This window comes from Microcebus murinus, chromosome 13 (genome assembly GCF_040939455.1).
Source record: "Microcebus murinus isolate Inina chromosome 13, M.murinus_Inina_mat1.0, whole genome shotgun sequence".
NCBI lineage: Eukaryota > Metazoa > Chordata > Mammalia > Primates > Cheirogaleidae > Microcebus > Microcebus murinus.
In genome coordinates this window covers 36483750-36506652 of record NC_134116.1, presented here as the reverse complement: position 1 = coordinate 36506652, position 22903 = coordinate 36483750, and the positions used below count along the sequence as shown (strand labels likewise).

General features: G+C 33.5%; 1 protein-coding gene across 12 annotated transcripts in view; it reads right to left on the bottom strand.

Annotated features, from left to right (window-relative positions):
• The window catches only part of MYCBP2 (MYC binding protein 2), a 261302-nt gene that overhangs the window by 98521 nt on the left and 139878 nt on the right, over positions 1–22903 (bottom strand). For all 12 annotated transcript variants that reach the window (XM_076009352.1, XM_076009354.1, XM_076009358.1 and 9 more), the window contains 13 exons: positions 22433–22624; positions 20778–20984; positions 19517–19648; positions 17943–18121; positions 15664–15806; positions 13775–13875; positions 12858–13076; positions 10767–10992; positions 9591–9709; positions 8904–8991; positions 6606–6655; positions 2159–2331; positions 980–1124 (listed from right to left, as the gene is read on the bottom strand). In XM_076009352.1, coding sequence (XP_075865467.1) covers positions 980–1124; positions 2159–2331; positions 6606–6655; positions 8904–8991; positions 9591–9709; positions 10767–10992; positions 12858–13076; positions 13775–13875; positions 15664–15806; positions 17943–18121; positions 19517–19648; positions 20778–20984; positions 22433–22624 — 1974 coding nt within the window. The remainder of the gene's footprint in view (positions 1–979; positions 1125–2158; positions 2332–6605; positions 6656–8903; positions 8992–9590; positions 9710–10766; positions 10993–12857; positions 13077–13774; positions 13876–15663; positions 15807–17942; positions 18122–19516; positions 19649–20777; positions 20985–22432; positions 22625–22903) is intronic.

The window sequence follows — 22903 nt, the reverse complement described above, 5'->3', positions numbered from 1 at the left end:
TACGCCTTAGAATATGCTCTAAAACATCATTATTAATTAGTGTCTCAAGAGGTATCCAAAGAACTCTATATTCATCAATATAGCACACAACTATTTCCATTCCTCATTCTTTTACAATCCAAATTCATATACTAATTTATTTTGTAAATTAAATAACTTAGAATTAATTTATTTTTTAAAATGTGGTTTCAATAATACCAAATGAAGAATGCATTTGAATCTTTTAAAATATAGACATAAAATTAAAACATTTTTTATGCATTTATTCAATTACTATGTATTGAGGGCCTTCCCTCTAGGTGACTGGCATTCTTTATATGGACACTTTCTTATCCTTCCTTTGAATCATCATAGCATCCAGCAATATGTACAAAACAAAGAAAAATGTATAACTTAACTTGGGGACTAATTAATATGAAGCCATAATTTAAACGATTTTTCATTGTTCTCCAATATATATAGCTAATGAGGGTAGAGCAAATGGACTCTAAGCACTTGTCATTTCTAAAACATTTATCATGTAAAATATAGTTAATGTACAGATGTTTGGTAATTTAAAATTAGTTAAATTAGTAAAATTATGGGCCGGGCGCGGTGGCTCACGCCTGTAATCCTAGCACTCTGGGAGGCCGAGGCGGGCGGATTGCTCGAGGTCAGGAGTTCAAAACCAGCCTGAGCAAGAGCGAGACCCCGTCTCTACTATAAATAGAAAGAAACTAATTGGCCAACTAATACATATATAGAAAAAATTAGCCGGGCATGGTGGTGCATGCCTGTAGTCCCAGCTACTTGGGAGGCTGAGGCAGGAGGATTGCTTGAGCCCAGGAGTTTGAGGTTGCTATGAGCTAGGCTGACGCCACGGCACTCACTCTAGCCTGGGCAACAAAGTGAGACTCTGTTTCAAAAAAAATAATAATAATAATAATTTAAAATTAGTTAAATTAGTAAAATTAGTTAATTTAAAATCAGTTAAAATTACCTTCATATTGGGAACATGTACCACATCCCCATACTGGTCTTTTGTTTGAACAGTTATGGTAGTAGGCCAACCACAACGAATATCATCCTTATTCAGGATCAAAGATGTTTTCTGAGGGTCAGCATAGGAATCTGGCTGAAGCCACCTAACAATAATGAAAAACAAACACACAAAAACCCAGAAATTCATTAGCAAATTCAATGATTAACCTGAAATTAAGCCAAATGAACAAAACTTTTATCAAACAAAATATTAAAATAGTATCTTCATTTCTGATTCAGTGATACTCACAAGTGTCTACCTCGGAAACTGTTAATGACAAATTCATTAAAAAACATGCCAAAGCACATAAGATTTCTGGTGTTTATGTACAATATAAAAATTTTTAAATCAGGAAATGTGACATTTTAGCTAGCTAACTTAAAATTACCGAGAAAACAAATTTAGCTTGACTATAATTTGAAGTTCTGAATATACTCATTCTTACTGAGGGAAATCTGCCTTAATTTGCCAACCGAAAAGCCTAGGAAAGAGCAGTTTCTCTGTAAAAGCAAGGAGAGAAATGACCTTCTGTTTGCACGAGAATAGCTAAGATCAATGTGTACCATTTTTCTTTACACAATTTCTGAACTACCTTCCTCATTACCTTCCCTTCCATGTACATCTGCCAATTTTCTACAGTTTGTGATATCCATTTATGAATGTATTACATGACCTACATTCAAATTGTCCTGTGAAATGAGTAACATGTAATTCTGTCATGCATTACATAGAAATGTCTGCAAAGACAGCAGTGAACTCACTTAAAAAAATTTGTTATTCCTCTCCTATCACTATTATGGTTTGTAAAAACTAACGTGTAACCTCCATAATTTTAAAATTAAAATCAGAAAGAAGTTAGATTTTTATCTTTTTATTAGTAATATCAAATATGCCAGCATATGTGTTTGTTCTAATCCTAAAAAAAAAAGCAATAGTAACAAGACAATAATTATCATGTATCTTGAACTATTTTAGAATACTAACTACCATTTTATACTTTGGCAAGTTCAAAACGCATAAACAAGATTTTTTAGGGAGCATTTTAAGATCCTAAGGATTCCCCTTTCATTTTTCTTCATAAATGAAGACAGAGGAAAGCCCTAAAAAAAAGTAACTATAAAACATCAAGTACATTACCTCGCAAGCCTTCCACCACTTGATCCTGGAACACAAGCAATAAAATCATCCAGAAAGGACTGTTCATTGCTTTGGATTTGGAGTGGTAAGTTTCCTTCAAGCGCCTCTAATATAGTTGGTGAATGAGAAAGAGCTAAACCCTTTCCAAGAATACCAGAATGAGTTTTGCACACCTGTTAAGTAAAAAAGAATATTTATACATTTTAAAATATAAAACTTCAGTACATACATTTTTTCAGCGTTCTTTCTTTTAGCCTATATGGTAGAAAATTTCCAGGAGGGGAAAATATGGGATAATACTTCCAGACTGATTCCTCCTTCACAAATAAGTGACTTAAATTTCTATATATATAAAAAAAAAAAAAAAAGTAGAAAAGCTTCAAATGAAGAACCTAATGATGCATCTCTGAGAACTAGAAAAACAAGAGCAAACTAACCCCAAAATTAGCAGAAGAAAAGAAATAATAAAGATCAAAGCAGAAATAAAAACAAAAAAAGGCAGACTACCAAAATAAAAAGGTTGTATTTTGAGAAGATAAACAAAATTGACACACCTTTAGCCAGATTAAAAAAATAAAAAATAAATAAAAAAGATGACCCAATAAAATCAGAGATGAAAAAGGATACAACTGATATTATAGAAACTCAAAGGATCATTAGAGACTACTATGAGCAACTATATGCCAATAAATTGGAAAACCTAGAAGAAATGCATAAATTCCTAGACACATACAATTTACCAAGATTGAACCAGAAAAAAAATCCAAAACCTAAATAAACCAATGACAAGTAACAAGATAGAAGCAGTAATAAAAAGTAACCCATCCAAGAAAAGCTTCAGTATCAGACTGAACAGGGAAAAACTGAAAACTTTTCCTCTAAGATCTGGAACAAGACAAGGATGCCCATTCTCACCACTGTTATTCACACAGTACTGGAAGTTCTAGCTAGAGAAATCAGACAAGAGAAAGAAATACATCTACAATGGAAGGGAAGAAGTAAATTCTTCTACATTCTTGTTTGTAGATGATATGATCTTATATCTAGAGGGAAATATAAAGATTCCACAAAAAAACTATTAGAACTGATCAATAAAGTTGCAGGGCACAAAATCAACATATAACAATCAGTCACATTTCTATATGTCAACAGTAAACAATCTAAAAAAGAAACCAAGAAAGTAATCCCATTTATAATAGCTACAAATAACATAAAACACCTGGGAATAAACTTAACCAAAGAAGTGAAAGATCGCTGTAATAAAAACTACACTGATGAAAGAAATTGAAGAGGACACAAAGAAATGGAAAGATATTCCATGCTCATGGATTGGAAGAATCAATATTGTTAAAGTGTCCATACTACCCAATGTAATCCTCATCAAAATATCAATGACATTCTTCACAGAAATAGAAAAAATAATCCTAAAATTTTTATGGAACGACAAAAGACCCATAAGAGACAAAGCTATCCTGAGGAAAAAGAATAACACTGGAGGAATCATAGTACCCAACTTCAAATTATACTACAGAGCTATAGTAACCAAAACAGCATGGTATTGGCATAAAAGCAGACACATAGACCAATGGAACAGAATAGAGAACCTAGAAATAAATCCACACATCTATAGTGAAGCTACCTTCAATAAATGTGCCAAGAACATACAGTAGGAAAAGGACAGTCTCTTCAATAAATGATGCTAGGAAACCTGGATATCCATATGCAGAAGAATAAAACTAGACCCTTATCTCTCGCCACATACAAAAACCAGATCAAAATGACTGAAGACTTAAATCTAAAACTTGAAACTATGAAGCTACTAAAAGAAGAAACATTGGGGAAATGCTTAAGGACATTGGACTGGGCAAGCACTTCTTGAAAAATACCCCCAAAGCACAGACAACCAAAGCAAAATTGGACAAATCGGATCACATCAAGCAAAAAGCTTCTGCACAGCAAAGGAAACAATCAACAAAGAGAAGAGACAATGCACAAAACAGGAGAAAAAAGAGGCAGACAAAAGTGAAATTTTAGTTTAAACCTATCTGACAAGCAAGTCTTATGTATTTAGAAAGACTTGCTTTAAATGCTGAAACTCTAGACACGTTTTAATGACTATATAATAAATTTCATAAATTTTTTTTCATAGACTATGATTACATTTCTGGTACTATCAAATTTATACAACAGTAACCTTTGCATTCTAAAAGTTATGCAATTTAAAAAATCATGATCTTTAGACTCAAACAGACTTGAGTTCAAATCCTAGCTTTGGACAAATTAATTGCTGTGTACTCTTGAGCTAACAAGTTACCATCCCTGAATCTGTAAAATGTAGAAACTGGTGACCAAAAAGTATCTTTTACCTGGTTATGATAAAATTTAAATTAAATAACCTATATAAAATATATACTACATTGCCTAACAAATAGTAAGTGTTATGCAATTTGGGAAATAATTTTTTTTCTTGAATAGGAGCACAGTAAATATCTTTCTATATCTGGCCTGACATAATAATACACATAATAATCCATGAAAAGATAAAGAAGATATCAGCTCTTTGATAGTTCTTCCTTACTAGAATGTTGCCTGACATATATTAAGTGCTATTAAATGTTTGCTGAAGTAACTTATATTTCTGAATCTTTTGTTATAAAGATTACACTTATTTTTTCCCAACAAACTCAAATGATAGTGGCATTTTAAAACCCAAAAGTTTCTTAACATTATTGACAACATCATGGCTCCTTATGACCAGAACACAGTGGTCAAAATCATGGACTTTTGTCACCAAACAGCCTGAGGTAAAATTCCAGCCCTGCTGCTTAGTAGCTGTGTCTAAATTCTCTACACCTCAGTTTTCTCATCTGTAAATGAAGATAAGAATCTCTAATTCATAGGGTTGTTGTGAGGAGTTACAAATACACAAAATGTTTAGAATAGTGTTGATAAAGATGAAATAAATGTTTTTATTATTATTGTTTTGATCAATTCATCTCAATAAATAAATAAATAAAATGTAAAGCACTAGACTTAGCAATTAGAAGACCTGGGTACTAGTCTTTACCTCCCAACTGAGTTTTTAGATAAGTCACATGGCTTCTTTGAACTTCAGCTACTATAATTGTATACTGAACTTCAGCTATTATAAATTGTCATTAATGAAGACATAATACAGACTTCAAAGTTTAATTATAAAAATAGATAATATTAAAGATATTGTAAACTATGAAGTATTCTATAAATATTATTTAAATTATTAAATTATTACCAGTAACTATATATACCTAGCACTAAAAATAAGTATGATCTAAATCAGTGCTTCCCAAATGTGGTCTCAATGTTCTCTGGTCCATGGTGAAATTAGATAAACTAAAGACATAATAGAATCTTTTCTTCTAAAATTATAACCTTTCTATTTTTGGCTATAAAAATGTCCTTTATTTTATAAGACATTGTTGATAATAAATAGAATATTCTTAAAGACTATTTTCAACTACGAAACAAAAAGTTTTTTTATCAACCATACTCTGGACACCTCTGATCCAGGTGAGTGACTCTCAACTTTTCTTCTATCTTCATACCATTTGATATGCAAAATTTTCCCATTATTGATGGTCTCAGTATGAGTATGCAATGGTACTCAATTAACAGTCTCTGGTCTGGGATAAGTAGGTATTATAATTTGAAAAATGCTACCTACAGATTCTGATGTTTCCCTTCTATTAGGGATTTCTAGCTAAATAAATTCAGACTAATGAAGTAAGAAAACAACATAATAGTTTCTTAGCAATTTTGAGTAATAAAATACTAGATTGATATAATAGATCCAAAAGAATACTTCACTGAAATATAATACACACATTTTTCCATTATAGTACCAAAAGTGCTAGTTAATTAATGTCAAAACAAACAAAAAAAGCAAACAATAATAAAAACAACTGATGTCTCCAATTGCCTATAGGCAACTGGTTCTAACCACATAGTATGACTTATATGTCTATCACAATCTAAACTCACCAACTGTACCTACCTCACCGTTTGCCACTTCCTATGAAAATTTATAATACAACCATATACCTCCAATTTCCTTTGTGAAATGTCCTTTTCCTTTTTCTAGCTGGTAAAATAAAACTTCTTTCAAGATGCAATTTAAATGTCCATAACTCTGCAAAGCCTTCTCCTACACCCTTGGCACTTGGTTTGCTTTTCTCCCATAGGACTTTTGTCTAACTCTAGAGTTTTTATAATATCTACCACACAGTATAGAAAGGACTCACATGGTCCTCCCAATAAGGGAAGTAATTATGAGTTGCTCTGTAACTGCCAATGAAGAGAATGAAGTACTTAATGAATGAACCCTATGTTCAAGAAAAATAAGGCTGACCTGAGTGAAAATACTGCTTTTCAATTAATGTACAAAGTTTATCAATGTTTGGGACAATACCTGCAATGCAGCCTCTTCAAGAATTTCGAGATCTTCCTCTAATTCATTACCTGTTGTGCAGATAAAACATTTTACTAAAATATGTCAATATTTAGTTCAACTTCCTAGTCCTCTGCATTCATTATACCTCTTTTACAATTGTGCTATTCCAATCAAATAGATTTATCATTCTAGATAAATCCCAGTGGCATACATGTTAATATATATTTTCAGTGGAAATACAAGCTGTAATTCTCAAGGCAATACTCAAGAAGCATCTACTGGGTGATGTGCCAAACATATATACTATATTTACGTGTATAAATGTGAACTTTCAAAATTTAATGTATTTACTTTTTTGCCAAAAAAGGGGAGGAAACTACTTATTCCGAATCTGAACCTTTATATTTTGGTTGCCTTACAGAAAAGCTATGCCTTTAGTAAACAATAGGGACTCACAGAAAAACTTAAGGTAATGACTATATCCTTTAGCCATTTTCTTCTTCACTAATATAAAACAAAATTTTATTTATTACCTGTTCTTTGATAGTTTAATTATAAAATGTTACTAATGAAGCAATACTTGTTCAAGGGTAAATATTCCAACGATACAGAACTATAGAACAAAAAAAGTCCACCTCTCTAACCAGTACCACGCCCCCCCCTCAAAGATATCCAGAGTCAATGGTTTCTTATGAATTGTTCTAGAAACTTCTAAATCATAAATGTGTATGTGTCCATGTACACACACATGAACACATAAACATTTGTCTGTACATACGTAAGATAAGGTATGCAACAATGGGACCCCCTTCTGCAACTTGTTTTTCTCATTTATTATAATTTCGACATCTTTCATTGTGAGGCCATACAGGTCTACAGACTGCCACTGAATGGATGTACCATGACTTATTTTAACCATTTCTCAATTGACAGATATTTTGGTTGCTTATGGGTTTTACAATCACAAGCACTGCTATATTATTAATCCATCTATTAACTTTTTTTGAGCACTTGCACAAGTATGCATAAAGAACTGCTATGGCAAAAAGCATATACATGTAAAATTTTAATAGCTATTGACAAATTTCCTCCAAAGAGGTTGCTACCAATTTTCCTTAGATAAAAAGAATACAAGGTCTCATTTTTTCACATATATACCAATATTAAGTAGGACAAAGGGAATTGACAAGAAAGGGGCCAGAAGGAGAAAAGAGAACAAAAAAGGAAGATGTAGAGAAAAAGAAGGGAAGAAAGAAGGATAGAGTGGGAATTGCAGTCTTAGAAGGCATATAGATGGATTTTTGGAGGTGAGAATTAGGCAAATACAATAATAATGTCTTTTAGTCCCACGTACTGTGAAAATAAAATGTTAAACCATGCATAAATGTTATAAAATTAGTAAGCATTTTTATTTTCATCTTTATTCTCTTGATTATAAATTAATCTACATATCATACAAATTTGCTTCATATAAAGAGGTACCATTTCTACCACTGGTACCAAAGAGGTACCATTGCCTCATCTCTCTGTTCTGTTCCACATGAAAACTAATCAAAGGGCTATTTATATTCAACCTGATCCCCCTTCCTACTTTTCATTCTCTCTCAGTCCATTCCAAAAGGCCTTACATTTCTCTCATTTTACTAATATATTTCTTATTACATATATAACCAACTAGTTCCAAATTCGATGATAGATTTTAATTGATTTCTCAGTAGCATGTAAAAATCCCATGAGCATACACTCTCCCAGTTTTTCTCTGCTTCACTGGATGTTCCTCCAGACTTATCTGCACCCTCCTCTTCCTGTTCTTTCCATCTTGAAATTTTGGAAAATTTCAGCTTTAATCCTGGCCTATCTTCTCTTTCTTATCTATATTCTCTAGCATTTCTTTCATATGGTCCATGTCTTTAATTAACAAATGTGTTCAAATGACATTTCTACTCAATTGTCTCCAGAGCTCCAGATAATGAATATCCAATTGTCTGCCTGATATGTCTACTAGGATATTTAAGAAATATCTCAAACTTTTGGTTTAATACTTTATATGTAGTGCTTAACCCAGTGCCTGGCATATGGCATATATGTGCATTAAGAAGGTATATGTTTGAATGTGTGTATGTAAATAAAAAGACTACAGAATATACTTCAGGTCTCCATTTAAACAAACCCAAGCTACCACAGTATATTAAGCAGTTATTGCTCATGAATATATATGAGTACTTTGTAAATCTATTTTCAGATCTTTTATAATAAACATATCCTCTTCTTAAAATTAAAAAAAATTATCAACACTTAATACTTGACCACACTTACCAATAGGAAGTGCTAGATCCTTTTTCATCAAAGCTGCTGCACAAACTCCACCAAGATTGGCTAATTCTTTTTCCAACTGAATGACTCCCTGTAGAATTGCATAAAATTTGCTGATTTAAAAATGTTGGACACATAATATGGATTGTCAACAAAATGTGGTTTGAATTTAAGTATTACTCTTGAAATTAGAAGGAAGTGTGTGTTAGCTAACGAGATTGAGAGTGGAAGAGATTCAATATTATGTCTCATGATGGTTATATGGTTCAGGTTTATAGGTTCACTACCCGAATAATTTTTCATTCATTAATTTGAAGGAACAAAACAAAACCTTGGTTTGGTTTTATTGTATGATTTAAAACATTTAGACAAGATGATAGTAAGTTAGTCCCTTTGTGAAATCAGGTTCTATTACTTATCCAGAAAGGTATAGCCACCTGAGTAGGTTCAAGACAGGCATAATTATACTTCAAAGGCCGGGTCCTGTTGCACAAACTCAATTCTCTTCAGGTATTAAAAGTACCAAAAACAGAACATCACACATAATTAAACTATAAAATATTTTAATTATACACTCCTCACTTAAAATAATTTTAGACATTTTGCATATAGGACACAATAATTTAAGTCAATAGTAGTCCTAAGAAACACAATCTTCCTTAACAGAATGAAAAGATAATTCATTTTTACCTCATCAGGTCCAGGGCTAAATTCATATCCAATTGCAAAACACTTGAAACCATAGAAAGAAGCTTTGTCATCTTTCACATAATCTGACGCAGTCTCCAATGAAAAAAGGGCCTCATTTCCTAAGAAAAATGCCAAAATTGAGTTTCAAATCTGAAACAGCTTTATTAAAATTTTCCTCTCTTTTATTGATCTTAAGATAAGTTGCAATACAAATCAGATACTAAATAATGTAAATATACTTTTGGGCGGGGGGAGGAGTTCTTATATCTATTTGAGCAAATTATGCTAAAAACAGTAGAAACTATAAGATCATTCCAAGTGAATTGTTATTTTTCCTTATGATCAAATTCTCCTTAATCAATCTTTCTATTTTAAAGTTATGTGGGCAATCATTTTCTGATTCTGTCAATTACTGAAGTGACCTAGATTAGCCTTTTGTGTTTCAAAGTGGGCAGTTCTTTACCCAAAGAAAATTTGTCTTTTTCTGATCTCTCCACAAACGAACGAACAAACAAAGGTAGTTCAGTGTAGAAAGTTTCTGAAATCAAACTGGCTATTAGTTTGAATGATAGCAAAGAGCAGTTATAGTCAATTGGTTAAACATACAACAGACCACATGGTGTTAAAAACTTACTTAAATAATTTTATGTTAAAGAAAACATGAGTATTAGCAAAAACAAGAGTGCTGATGTGCACTCTCTCTTTCTCTCTCACACAAACACACATACTCCCTCAAGGCAACTGAAGTAATAGCTTTAATATAACTCAAAAGGTGGTTCATGAATTCTCTTGAAAGGAATGATTTGAGTCCTTAAGTTCTGAAAATTTAGTACTTATTGGGAAAATAAAAAATCTAATCCACTTTTTCTATGGTTTGGTCCCAAATACATAGACAGCCACTTCTCAATATTAACACTCTGTTTTGGTTAAGTTAATCTTTTTTCATAAAATCTTCAAAACAGTCTGTCCTCCAAAACTTAGATCGTGCTATGGTCCTTGCCCAGGACATCTTATTTATTCCTCCTTATTTATCCTATTGTATCTGCAATTCAGAAACATAGTAGGTCTTCAGTAAATTCCTCTAAAAATTATATAAATATTTAAAATGATGCATCCTTACTAAATATACATAAATGTACACAATTTACCATAAAAAACAGAAAAGAAAAAACTCACCAGGCAACACTAAAACCATAGTAGGCCACCCAGAGGATCCTGAAAATTTCTTTAATTCTACCCATGAATTAAGATTTTCATGAACAGATGTCAATTTTGGTCCATATCCTGAATTCTGAACAGTTCTGACAGGAATCAACAAACGGAGGACATCTTCTGACTGTGCAGTACCACACTGAGGGTCAAATTCGATTGTCATCCACCTGACACATTCTGGGAATGTCACCTGAGGTCAACAGGCAAGAAGACATGAATTTATATGCACGCACATCAGCATCTGTATATGTGTATACTTTAATAAATTTCTCAACAGAAGAATAAACTACAAAATTAAAATAAAATGTTGGTTGGATGCAGTGGTTCACACCTGTAATCCCAGCACTTTAGGAAGGCTGAGGCAGGAGGATTGGCTGAGGTCAGGACTTTAAGACTAGTCTGGCAACATATTCTCTACAAAAAAATTAAAAAATTAGCTGGGCATGATGGTACATGTGTGTTGTTCCAGCTAATTGGGAGGCTGAGCCAACAAGTTTGAGCCTTCAGTAACCTATGATAATACCACTGCACTACAGCCTGGGCGACAGAGCAAGATTCTATCAAGAAGGGGGAGGGGGAGGAAGGAGGGGGTAGGGGAAATGGGAGGAAAGGGGGAAAGAGGGAAAGGGGGAAAGGAAGGAGGGAGGGAGGGAAGGAGGGAAGGAGGGAAGGAGGGAGGGAGGGAGGGAGGGAGGGAAGGAAGGAAGGAAGGAAGGAAGGAAGGAAGGAAGGAAGGAAGGAAGGAAGGAAGGAAGGAAGGAAGGAAGGAAGGAAGGAAGGAAGGAAGGAAGGAAGGCAGGCAGGCAGGCAGGCAGGCAGGCAGGCAGGCAGGCAGGCAGGCAGGCAGGCAGGCAGGCAGGCAAGCAAAAGAAAGAAAGGAGGGAAGGAGGGAGGGAGGGAACAGAAGAAAAAGAAAGAAACCGTTATCCTAAGACAGAGAAGGAAGGCAGAATGAAGAAGACAGAGATAAAAGCTAGACTGGTTTTATAGATTTGACTTTGGACTATGTAATTATTTTTTTATTGGTAAAACTATAATTTACTTATTCCTGAGTTCTAATGACACTAAGTATATATTCTTTTCTTAAAATTTTACTTCAAAATATTAAGGGAGTATTAAGGGGGTATAAATATTTTTGTTACATGGATAGTTTTTGTAATGCTTGATTCAGGACTATCAGTGTAATTATTTTTAAAATTATAAAACAAAATCCAAATTCAAAAAGCCATTCAAAAAATCCCCAAACAACAAATGCTGGCAAGGATGTGGAGAGACAGGGACACTCTTACACATATGGAATTATCATGAATGTGCTTTGAAATAATATAGGAGGAAGGAAATAGGGAATAAATGAAACAAGTTAGACTAAGAGTTGAAAACTACTGAATCTGGTATGATGGATAAATGGGGTACACTGTACAAAGCTTGTTTACTATTATAAGTTTAATATTTTTTACAATAAAAAATTGAATATTTTATTAATTTAAGCACACAAAACATAAACTTGTGATTAAATTGTTGAAGTGGATGACTTTTCCTCCTTCTTGATTTACATGATACAATTTAAAAAAACAATAAGGATTTTGAATACTCTATAATAACAACATTAAATATATAAATGTTTTACATGCAATCTCTTTTTACATTATGTATAGTAGACTACTTTAAATCCCATGTTGGGTATGTAAATCTTCAGAGCTCAGGCTGTGGTACAAATTATGTCAGTTCAAACAATATGATTTAAAAATGTTTATGTTTATATCCACTACTATTATAAAATACAGTGTGAAGTTTAGCATTATGTATTGCATTATACTTATAAAAAGATTTGAGAACTCTCATAAGCCTACAAAACATTACAGTCTTTAAAAGTAAAAATTCTGTCCTGAATCCTTGTGTATAACTGATAGCACTTAACCACCTACTGATTTTCTATATTTAAATACTACAAAAGAAGTTATACTGCTGAACACAGGCAAAGCATTCTTTAAGATATCATTAGAGAACCTCAAACAAAATTTTAAATTTAAATCCATACTAAGAACCAGTGCCTACCTTGTAGTGCATCACACAGGCAGGTTTATACGGGTGCTCGCTCTCTATGACAGCATAGTGATTAGAGGTTGTACAAGCAGAGAGGCCTTGTTCAGGCTGGTTTCCCGTGGTGCTATCTGTTGACTGATTAGGATTGAATGCAGGAGGTGCATACTTCTGATTCAAAATGGCAACTGAGGGAAGTAACTGTTGAACAAGGCCAAAGACTTCTACAGCCACCTGGTATACATATTAAAAAATGATTAAATGAGATAATAAATGTGAAAGTGGTTTCAAAATTATGAATTACTATTAACTGTTGGTTATCACCCTTATTAACAATTTCCATTTAGAGTTTCTACTAAGTTTTTGTTCAAAGAGAAATCTGTTCTTTGGATAAAAAAAGATTTATCTCAGATATCTTATATGTTATATGAAAATAACCTAGTACATATTTTTAAACACTTGCTTTTTTGTGATCTGAAGTAAATTAGGTTTTACTCAATAGTTAATTATGCCAAAGAATCAACAGTTTATGATTTCTTCCATTTCTTAATATCTCACTATTTTAAAACACTTATACCCTTTTACATTGCTATTGTTATTTATGATGAAGAAGATTTGGCATCGACCTCATAAATTTTACAAATCTCAGTTAACTTTATCTTTCCTTATATATTATTTCTAAAATGTATTTCCCATTCCCACATTCTTCAAATGTAAAGCCAATAAGTAAGGATATTAATTCACTAAACAATACTAAGAACAGAGAGGTTTAACTATTAATAATAACTTCTACCATTTAACATGTTTATCTCTACTTCTCACCTATAACCCAGGTCCCTCAAGGATTAAAGTATTTTTAAACAAAAGACACAGAGTCTAAAAAATGTTTTTTTTTAAAAAAAGATTCCAATTTATAGAATTAAATTACACACCTTGGGAATAGCAGCAGCTACTGGTCCTATGTAGGCTATAATAAGGGGAAGCAGCATGGAAAACAGACTCGAAGAACTAAGCAGTTCTGGAATGTCATCAGCTAAAAAAGGCATTAAAACTATAGTTAGAAGGTAATCTCATTGTACTGTATACATGCTATACTAAACATATATTCTGTTTTCTTGAGCAAAATTATGTTGACATTAATTGAGTACTTTAAAAAGACCTGGTACACTTTTCTAATGGCTTTATTTACATGTGTTCTCTCAAATTATCCTCACAATAAGATGCTTTTATTATTCCCATTTTTTTAAGGGAAAACCAAGGCACACAGGTTTTAGTACCTTACCCCAAATACTTAATATGTATAAGTATTAGGTTAAATGACAGAGTCCGGATTAGAACCTAGGATAACTGAGACATGACTTTAAACTACCACTCTGGCGCCAAACAGGACTTTATCAGTGACATTAGCTAAATTACCTAACTCGTAAAATAGGACAGTAACAGTATTTCCCTCATTTGGATGTTGTGCAGATTAAGTGAGTTAACATATAAAAAACACTTAGAACAATGCCTATTACATATTAAGCACTCTAAAAATGTTTGCTGTTATCAAGCTATACTGTCTTCTATTTTTCTAAAAAAAACACTTTGCTGATGAATACTTTAGTCTTTTATTCATGAATTTTGTACTGGAAAGATAAACTGGGTCTAGATTGTGAACACTTCTACATTATAGGCCAATTACTCTCCCAATATTGGTTTCTTGATCTGCTGTTGCATCAGAATAGACTGGGCACTTATTTAAAAAAATGCAGTTTCTTAGCCTAGCTTAAACCCCTGAGGATAGACCAAATATTCTTTACTTTTAGTATGTTTCCCAGGTGATTCAGATGTGTAACTATGCTTAGCAATGAATGTTACAGATATCAGTAAGGAGATGGGGGTAACAGTGAATGTTTTTATAATAATTTTGCTGTCATTGTAGAGAATGACAAGGTAACTAGAGAGAAATGGAGGTAATGTGGTAGTGAGATTATTAGGATAGTATCCATCCATCAAAAAGAGGACATAGGCTGGGTACAATGGCTCAATTACAATGTAATCCTAGCACTCTGGAAATCCGAGGTGGGAGGACTGCTTGAACTCAGGAGTTTGAGACCAGCCTGAGCAAGAGTAAATGACCGCTTCCCCCTGCCCCCGCCCCTATTAAAAGAAAATAGAAAAATTAGCCAGTGTCATGGTATGCACCTGTAGTCCTAGTACTCCAGAGGCTGAGGCAGGAGGATTGCTTGAGCCCAGGAGTTTGAGGTTGCAGCAAGCTACCATGACACCACTGCAATTTACCCAGGGTGACACAGCAACACTCTGTCCCAAAAAACAAAAAGGGGGACACCCACTTGCACCATAGCAGCCTGAACTATGGCAATGAGAGAGGAGAGAGAGAGACGAGAAGACAAAATGGAGAGTTTCCATTGGAAGAACTCAAAGAACTGAATTCAGACAGTGAATATGAGAAGACTTTTAGGGATCCCAGACCTTTGGGTGAATGGCAACATATTACTGAAAACAGAACATAGAAGAAAAAGCTTTTTAACTACTAAAAGAAGAATAATGCAAAGACACAGTTTAATCAAGATAGAATTTTTCTCTTACTGGGTCCACTAAGAAAATAAGAATATCAGACAGTTGCTTCTGAATATTCTAAAAAATTCTGCATTAGACTATGGAGAGCATGACTTACCCAAAATTAACATATGCATAGATCTATGATGAATATAAAACACTTTGGGGTTCTACAGGATGTTTCCTAAATAACTGTGCATAAGTTAGGAAATAAAGAATTTAAAATATGACTACTGAGAGAGAAAAAGAAAAATCTTACCATCCACAGCAAGAGCTCTGTGCAAGAGGTCCTTAGCAGCTCGAACGACAGTGCTTACCACCGAGAGAGCTCTGCTACAGTTTTTATCTTCTTCATTAGCTTTACTCAGAAGTTGGGATTGTAAATCTCCATCAAATTCACTCCTGTAACATGAGTAAATATGAGATTATTTTACAATGGTAGGTAACATGGTTAAATGCTAGGAATAATATCTGTATCAGAGCTCGTCATTTAATTTATAGATTTAAAAAGTTAATGTAAAGTTAAAAAAGTAAATATGCAATTATATAATTTCAGGGATTCAAAGAAAAGGGGCTTCAAAGAAAAATAAAGCAGCATATAGCATAAAATAAAGGGTATTATTTTAAATACAATCAGTTCTCTGAGGAACTGATATTTAACAAAGGTCTGAATTATGTTTAAAACAACAAAACAACCATACTAAGATCTGAGGGAAAACTCTCATGGCAAAGGGAACAGATTGGTGTGTTCAAGGAACAGAATGGAGACAAGTATAGCTGGAACAAAATGAGAAACAGTGAAGGGTCTTGGATGGGAAGGGAAGCGAGTCAAGGCAGGTGAGGTTTGAAGGCCACAATAATAACTTCACATTGTGTATTGGTATAGGAATGGGATGCTATTGGGTTTTAAGCAACGGCAGAACTTGGTATATGATTCATATTTTTATCAGATCACTCTGGCTGTGCTGTGGAGAACTGACTGTAGGAGGGAAACTAGTATAGAGGCTACTACAGTTAGCAGGTGAAGGTAGCAGTGGCTTGGGTTAGACCATTGATTAAGAGAGTGGTAGGAAAGTCAGATTTAGGATATTTTAAAAGTACAGCTGTCAGGAGTTGTTGACTAGATGTCAAGTGTGAAGGAAAATGGGAAGTCAAGAATGAATACAGGGTGTTTGGCTGTAACTCTGGATGGAACAGCAATACTCTGGATACATTATATGTAGTATGTCTATTAGCCAACCATGTAAAGCAAACATAAAAAAAGATGCAGTGAAGTGGTTAAGAGTGTATCATTTGGAATCTGATTTCCTACCTACAAGCCCCAGTCTCCAACTCCTGACCTCAAGTTATCTTTCCACCTCAGTCTCCCAGAGTGTTAGGATTACAGGTATGAGTGACCGCACCCAGCCTAATTTAATATTTTCATTTAAAGCTAAGTAGAAAACATTAAAATATCTTAAATAGTGTATTTTGTATAAGATATAAAGTTTGGATAGCAGATGCTATTAACAGGATTGCTAGCTTTCTGAAATATATAATATATATATGATTCATCTTTTGTGCATAATATAGTTTTTAATCTATGGTTTGAGAAAGAATAATTTACTATTTATTGTAGTGCTTATGTAACAGAAAAAGTTTTTCTTCATTGAGGTAAAAAGACTAAACAGTGTTTTTATCTTAGCAGCAGCACTGTACTACATATAAAGCTATTTATTGCCTAATATTTCTGTTCTATTTTGCATAGAAAAAGGAAGCAGAAAATACAGGAAAATTATTTTATACTAGCTACCTAGGCAGTGTCTCTAGAGTCCTTATGAAGGAAATGGAGAAAGCTACAAGCCTCTTCAAGTGATATGCAACTTCAGTTAATGCCAAGTGAGGCTGAAGACATGTGGTAAATCGTACTCATTACTATCTAAGATTCCAGCTACGTGGTTAGAAGAAAAATTCAGACTCAGTGAGAAACATATATTTAAAAGTTTTTTTTTAACCCAAAGGCTATCATTCTTTATTTTCCACTGTATACATAAGGAATGGTTTTTGTTAAAAATATCATAAGAAGCACACCATTATACATTCTAGGGCACCAGCAGCTAGATTGGGCGGGTACAAGATTCACAGACATCAAAATATTCTGCAGACTGGATAACAGGATCTAGGCACCACCACTACCAGGGTAGATTCAATCTGATCATTGATTTTAGGTATTTTATAAAAGAAAATGAATAAATTCCATTTAAATTTGAAATTGCAGATCAGAAACTTAAAGTGACAGCAAAAGCACGTATGCCCAGTCTACAAAAATTTCAATATTAAAGAAATAATGGCAAAAAAAGTTTTAAAGCATTAACGTTGTAGTAAAAATTAAATTTATATATTAAAATACTTTTTTATATAAATTTTCACAAGTATGTGCTAAGCAGATATACTGTACAATTTAATTATAACTATCCAGTTAGCAATTTGGCTTTGGTAGTAAATTATGTATGTTCTACCACTGTAAAGTATTTCCCTTATCACTATACATACACCTACCTATAGTAGAGTATCTGTGGAATCTGTCCTCTAGTTTGGTTTGTGCCGTTACTACTCAAGCTACACGTGCTGAATGTAAATGTCACACCATCAGGGCACTGAACTGTGGTCATTCCTCCATCTCCATTGGCTGTACGGCTTCCATAGTTCCTCAAGCGCACAGCATATTTAACATTTTCCTTCGTGATAAGGATGTAAGACATGTTTATATTTATTAATAATGTACAGAAAATATACAAAAAAGAATTCTAGCAGTAAACTGGGCAAATATATTGAACTTCTTTGTCGTATTTATAGACAATGTGATTGAATAAGTTTTTAATGAATCAAATATGATAACTAATATTTGCTAAATGCCTACATGTAACAGAAACTGTCCTGAGTACTTTATGAGATTTAATTAAATTAATCCTTAAAATGACCTTCTGAGATAAGCATTATTATTAATTCTCTATTTTACAGAGGAGGAGTCTGAGGTGCAGAGAGGTTAAGTAGCTTGCTCAAAGTCACACAGTGAGTGATGGAACTAGGATTTGAACATAAGCAGTGTGACTGGTGCTGGCTCTTAATTACACTGCCAGAATATTAGCCATAAGAAAAGATTTTAAATACATAAGATAATATTTTTCCTTGATCAATTCAACTTTTAAAATAATTTTAAATGTGAAAAAGAATAATGAGGAGTCCATTATGTTTTTATTTTGAGAAACATTCAAGAGACAAAAATACATAGGCAGATAGACATGGAAAAAAATACCTGTAAGAAAAAAGTCGTTCAAAATATGATCCACTGTATATTGAATATGTGAGCTACAGATACTAGTGCTTTATGATCCAGGATATAAACTTTACAATGAAGGCTTTTTGGTTTTACAGTATCTAAACTCTTTTTGATGAAGTCTCGGATAAACCTACCTTATCCAAAATTCTGCTCTATGATGAAATTTATTTCATTTGAATTCAGAAATACTTTAATGCTAATAATTACTTTAATGTGGTAAAATTTCTCTATTTTGCTAAATATTTATAATTAAATTATATAAAGTAATGACTTTAATAGTTAATATTAACTGTTAAGACCACTTGTTTTTAAAATGAATTTTGGCACAGAAGGAAAGACAGGGACATTTATTGAGTTGCTCTATCATGCTAGACACTGAGGCAGGTGCCTATTTCTATTATCTAATTTAATCTCAACATTACAATGTAGGTATTATTCTCCCAATCTACAGGTAAGTTTCAAAGTGGTTAAATGATAACTTGCCAGTGTCTTAAAGCTAATATGTAGAAGAGTGGGTATCTGAAGCTAGATCTGTTTGACACTAAAACCTAACAATATTTCCTACTGTTCCAGACCTTACAAGATATTATGCAAAAAGAGAATACAATATCTATAGTATTAATAGAATATAATACAGTATCAGGTACATAGCAGGTACTCCATAAATACTTGAAGCACCATATAATTTAGGAATAGTTGTATGTAACCAAGAAAATTCAATGAATACTTTTCATTATTTTTAATTACACAATAACACCTCTTATTTACAATAGAGACACATGGTTGAAATTACCTTTAAAGGAACAACTTTGTCAAGTCTTATTTCAGCTATGTCACTGGGTGAATCATCTGTTGTGTAAGTTCCTTTGACTAATTCTAGAGATGTCCATCTGTGGGAATGGGTTGAATCTCCTGCATGTTCACTCTAACAAAAAGAAAACCCATCAGATTCCTAATTTTATTATATGAACAATTTTGATTTATAATTATTATTTTTAAAGGGTTTATTTTCTGGCATACAAAGTTAGTCATTAATATATCCCCATACCTAGTAAAGAAAAACATTTTCATATTCTGTTCATTTTTATTTGATTTTCTGAGGAGACTACAACATAAATGGGCTTTTCTCATCTGATTTTTTTTTTTTTTTTTTTGAGACAGAGTCTCACTCTCTTGCCTGGGCTACAGTGCCATGGTGTCAGCCTAGTTCAAAGCAATGTCAAACTCCTGGGCTCAAGTGATCTTCTTGCCTCAGCCTCCAGGGTAGCTGGGGCTACAGGTACATGCCACCATGCCTGGCTAATTTCTTTCTATTTATAGTAGAGATGAGGTCTCACTCTTGCTCAGGCTGGTCTTGCACTCCTGAGCTCAATCAATCCTTCTACCTCAGCCTCCCAGAGTGCTAGGATTACAGGCGTGAGCCACTGCTCCCGGCCCTCATCTGAGGCCCTTATCAACTATTTCTACTTCTTCATAATAAGAATGCTATACCTAATTACAGAACCTTATGAAGCAGAGAATTATTTCAAATTAAGTACTCAAAGGAATCAAGCTAGAGATAGATTGCTATTTATTAGGAAATGATTTACATGCTACCTTTCTTCCCATTTACTAAAACTGTGAAGACTCAGGAACCTTAAATAATTTAGAGAATACAGAAAGATAGCTCGAAATCAATCAGTAAATAGTACCTTTACTACAGAATTGCTTAACCACTGATAGAAGTAGTAATGTCCCTCTGAACACTGTTCATGCTTCTTGGGGAAAAAAAACTACGGAAGGCTCATAATCAGAAGCTTAGTTAAATACTTTCTAGTCTTTAATTTCATCTAAAATCTTTCCCTTTCTGAAAGTATACAAAATATGAAGCAGGAAAGATGCAAGATGGCACTCAAGCAATCAGGTAAAATCATTCTCTTTCTATTTCTTTAATGGCACCCATCTGTGATTGATCTGCTAAATGTTTAAGGGTTTAGACCCATCATACCCAGACAATGATAAGTCCTGATATACAACCCACACAGCAGAATGAACCCTATAAGAGTGATACTTACATCATCAACCAACACTTCTAATTCATATTCATGAATTCCACCTCCTCCATAGACAGAGAAACCAACTACAACTATTCCAGGTTTGTCTACTGAAAAACAGATTGCATCAGGAGACCCATTCCCAGTGTTCCAACTTCTTCCTTGACTTGTTTTTGTGAATCGGTTAGCACTAGCTTTTACAGAGTGAAGAGAATTAAGTCCATCAACCTGTGAACAAAAGCAATTACATCAGCAGTTTGTACACCTTTAACAAAACTATCCAAAAGATTCTAAGATCCAATAAAATAACCTATATTTAATAAGTGGGCTTAAGCCTTCTTAAAGGTACATTCTATTAAGAGGGTAACCCATAATAAAACCAGATGTTATCATTCTAAATTCACAAATCAATCACTTGACAGTATTTTCTTTATTTATTCATATTAAACTATATACTTCACTTAATTATAATGTCAGAACTATAAACTTGTAAATTTTCACAGTCATAACATAATGAATGATCAATCACTTTAAAAAGAAATATCAAACATTTTATCAACATTCTAAAAACCAATAGTTTTTAAACTATGCTACAAAGAGCACTAGGACTTCTACAGAGACAGGTATGTGAGGAAGAGGTGAACTGAAGGTTCCCCTGATCAATCAGACCACCTGTTCTTATCTGTGAATTTCCAAATAAGACTTGATTTGAAGAAAGCGGTCTATAACCTAAGTCTGAATACCACTGACGTATACAGTGATGTTTTTAGAACTTGGCATTCAATATTTGAGTGTATATACATGTGCAACCACCCTAATTCAAACTCTCATTAGAGAAGATTAGAGTACTTATTCTGGTTTAAAACTGCTCTTTTTATTTACACAGCCTGCTTCTAATCTAAGTTGGCTATAGAAATTTGGGATAATAAACAGAGAAAAAAACTGAAGTTCATGATTTCAGCAAGAATTACAAACCCCTGAGAAAGAAACACAGATATCTAAAGCCAGGATCTTTGAGAACTCCCAAGGTTGTATATTAAGTACGCTGGAATTTTGGGCATTCCTTTTCATTACAAAGGTAAGTTCATAGGGGATAACTCTTCAGCAAATTTCAGAAGGTGATCTATGCATTATACACTTTCCTGCATCCTCCAGCGTTTAGTACAAAAGGGAAGCATTATAGTCTGAATAAATAAATTTTTTAAAAATTAAAAATTTTCTGATAAGGGCTTCAGTGGCCTCCTAGGCCAAAGTCAAAGCAGAGCCAAGGTGTGAATCTTTACCTTTCTCACACCCTGGGATCATTATTAGTAGCCCAGCTTCACCAGCATTACTCATCATCCAGCAATGAGAACTACGTTTGCTTTCACTGGGGCATGATGGTGGGCTATATAATGGAGCAGAGGAGAAGCTAGTCTAAGAGGAAAACATGTACTTTATATCACTGTGAAATTCTGCTACACTGTTGAGGGAGAGGAAGCAAACCAGAGAAAATGAAAGGTATAAAGAAAGGAAAAAAAAAGTTCAGTTTGAAAAAATTTTATTTTTAAAGAATAGAATGGGACTGCTGATCCATTTTGGAATTAGTTTCTACCAAGCCAAACTATGTATAAAAAAACCTATGTGGAAATTTTAAACATGTGTTTATTACCCAATCTCAAAATATAACTTATTACCTCAGATCCCAGGGCTGATGCTGTCAGTTCACTGACAATACTGGCCAGTAATCCACAGGTGTTAGAGACTAGGTGGGAGGAGAAGAGTTCATTTTCTCTTCTCAGGCTGTTCCTGACTGGCAGCACTACAATTACCAGCATTTTCTCGAGAACTTCACGGAAGCTTGTCATCCCTGAGATATTCTCTTCACTCTATAATACACGAGAAGAAAAAAATTCTAAGAAATTGCTTTATTTTTCCTTCACATGAGTACTCAGTTCCAAAATTTGTCTCTCTACCTGATACCCTGGAACTTCAGACTTGAATCAGAATGTATTTCTGCAAATCTCTCCAGTTGTATGTGGAGTCACCATACCTACTTTTTACCTCGAAGTTACTTTCTGAATTATTAGTTTCTGTGTATCAAAGTACCACCCATTTACAAGATTTGTTTTTATTAGCTTTGATTCATGTTCACACATTCTCTTCTT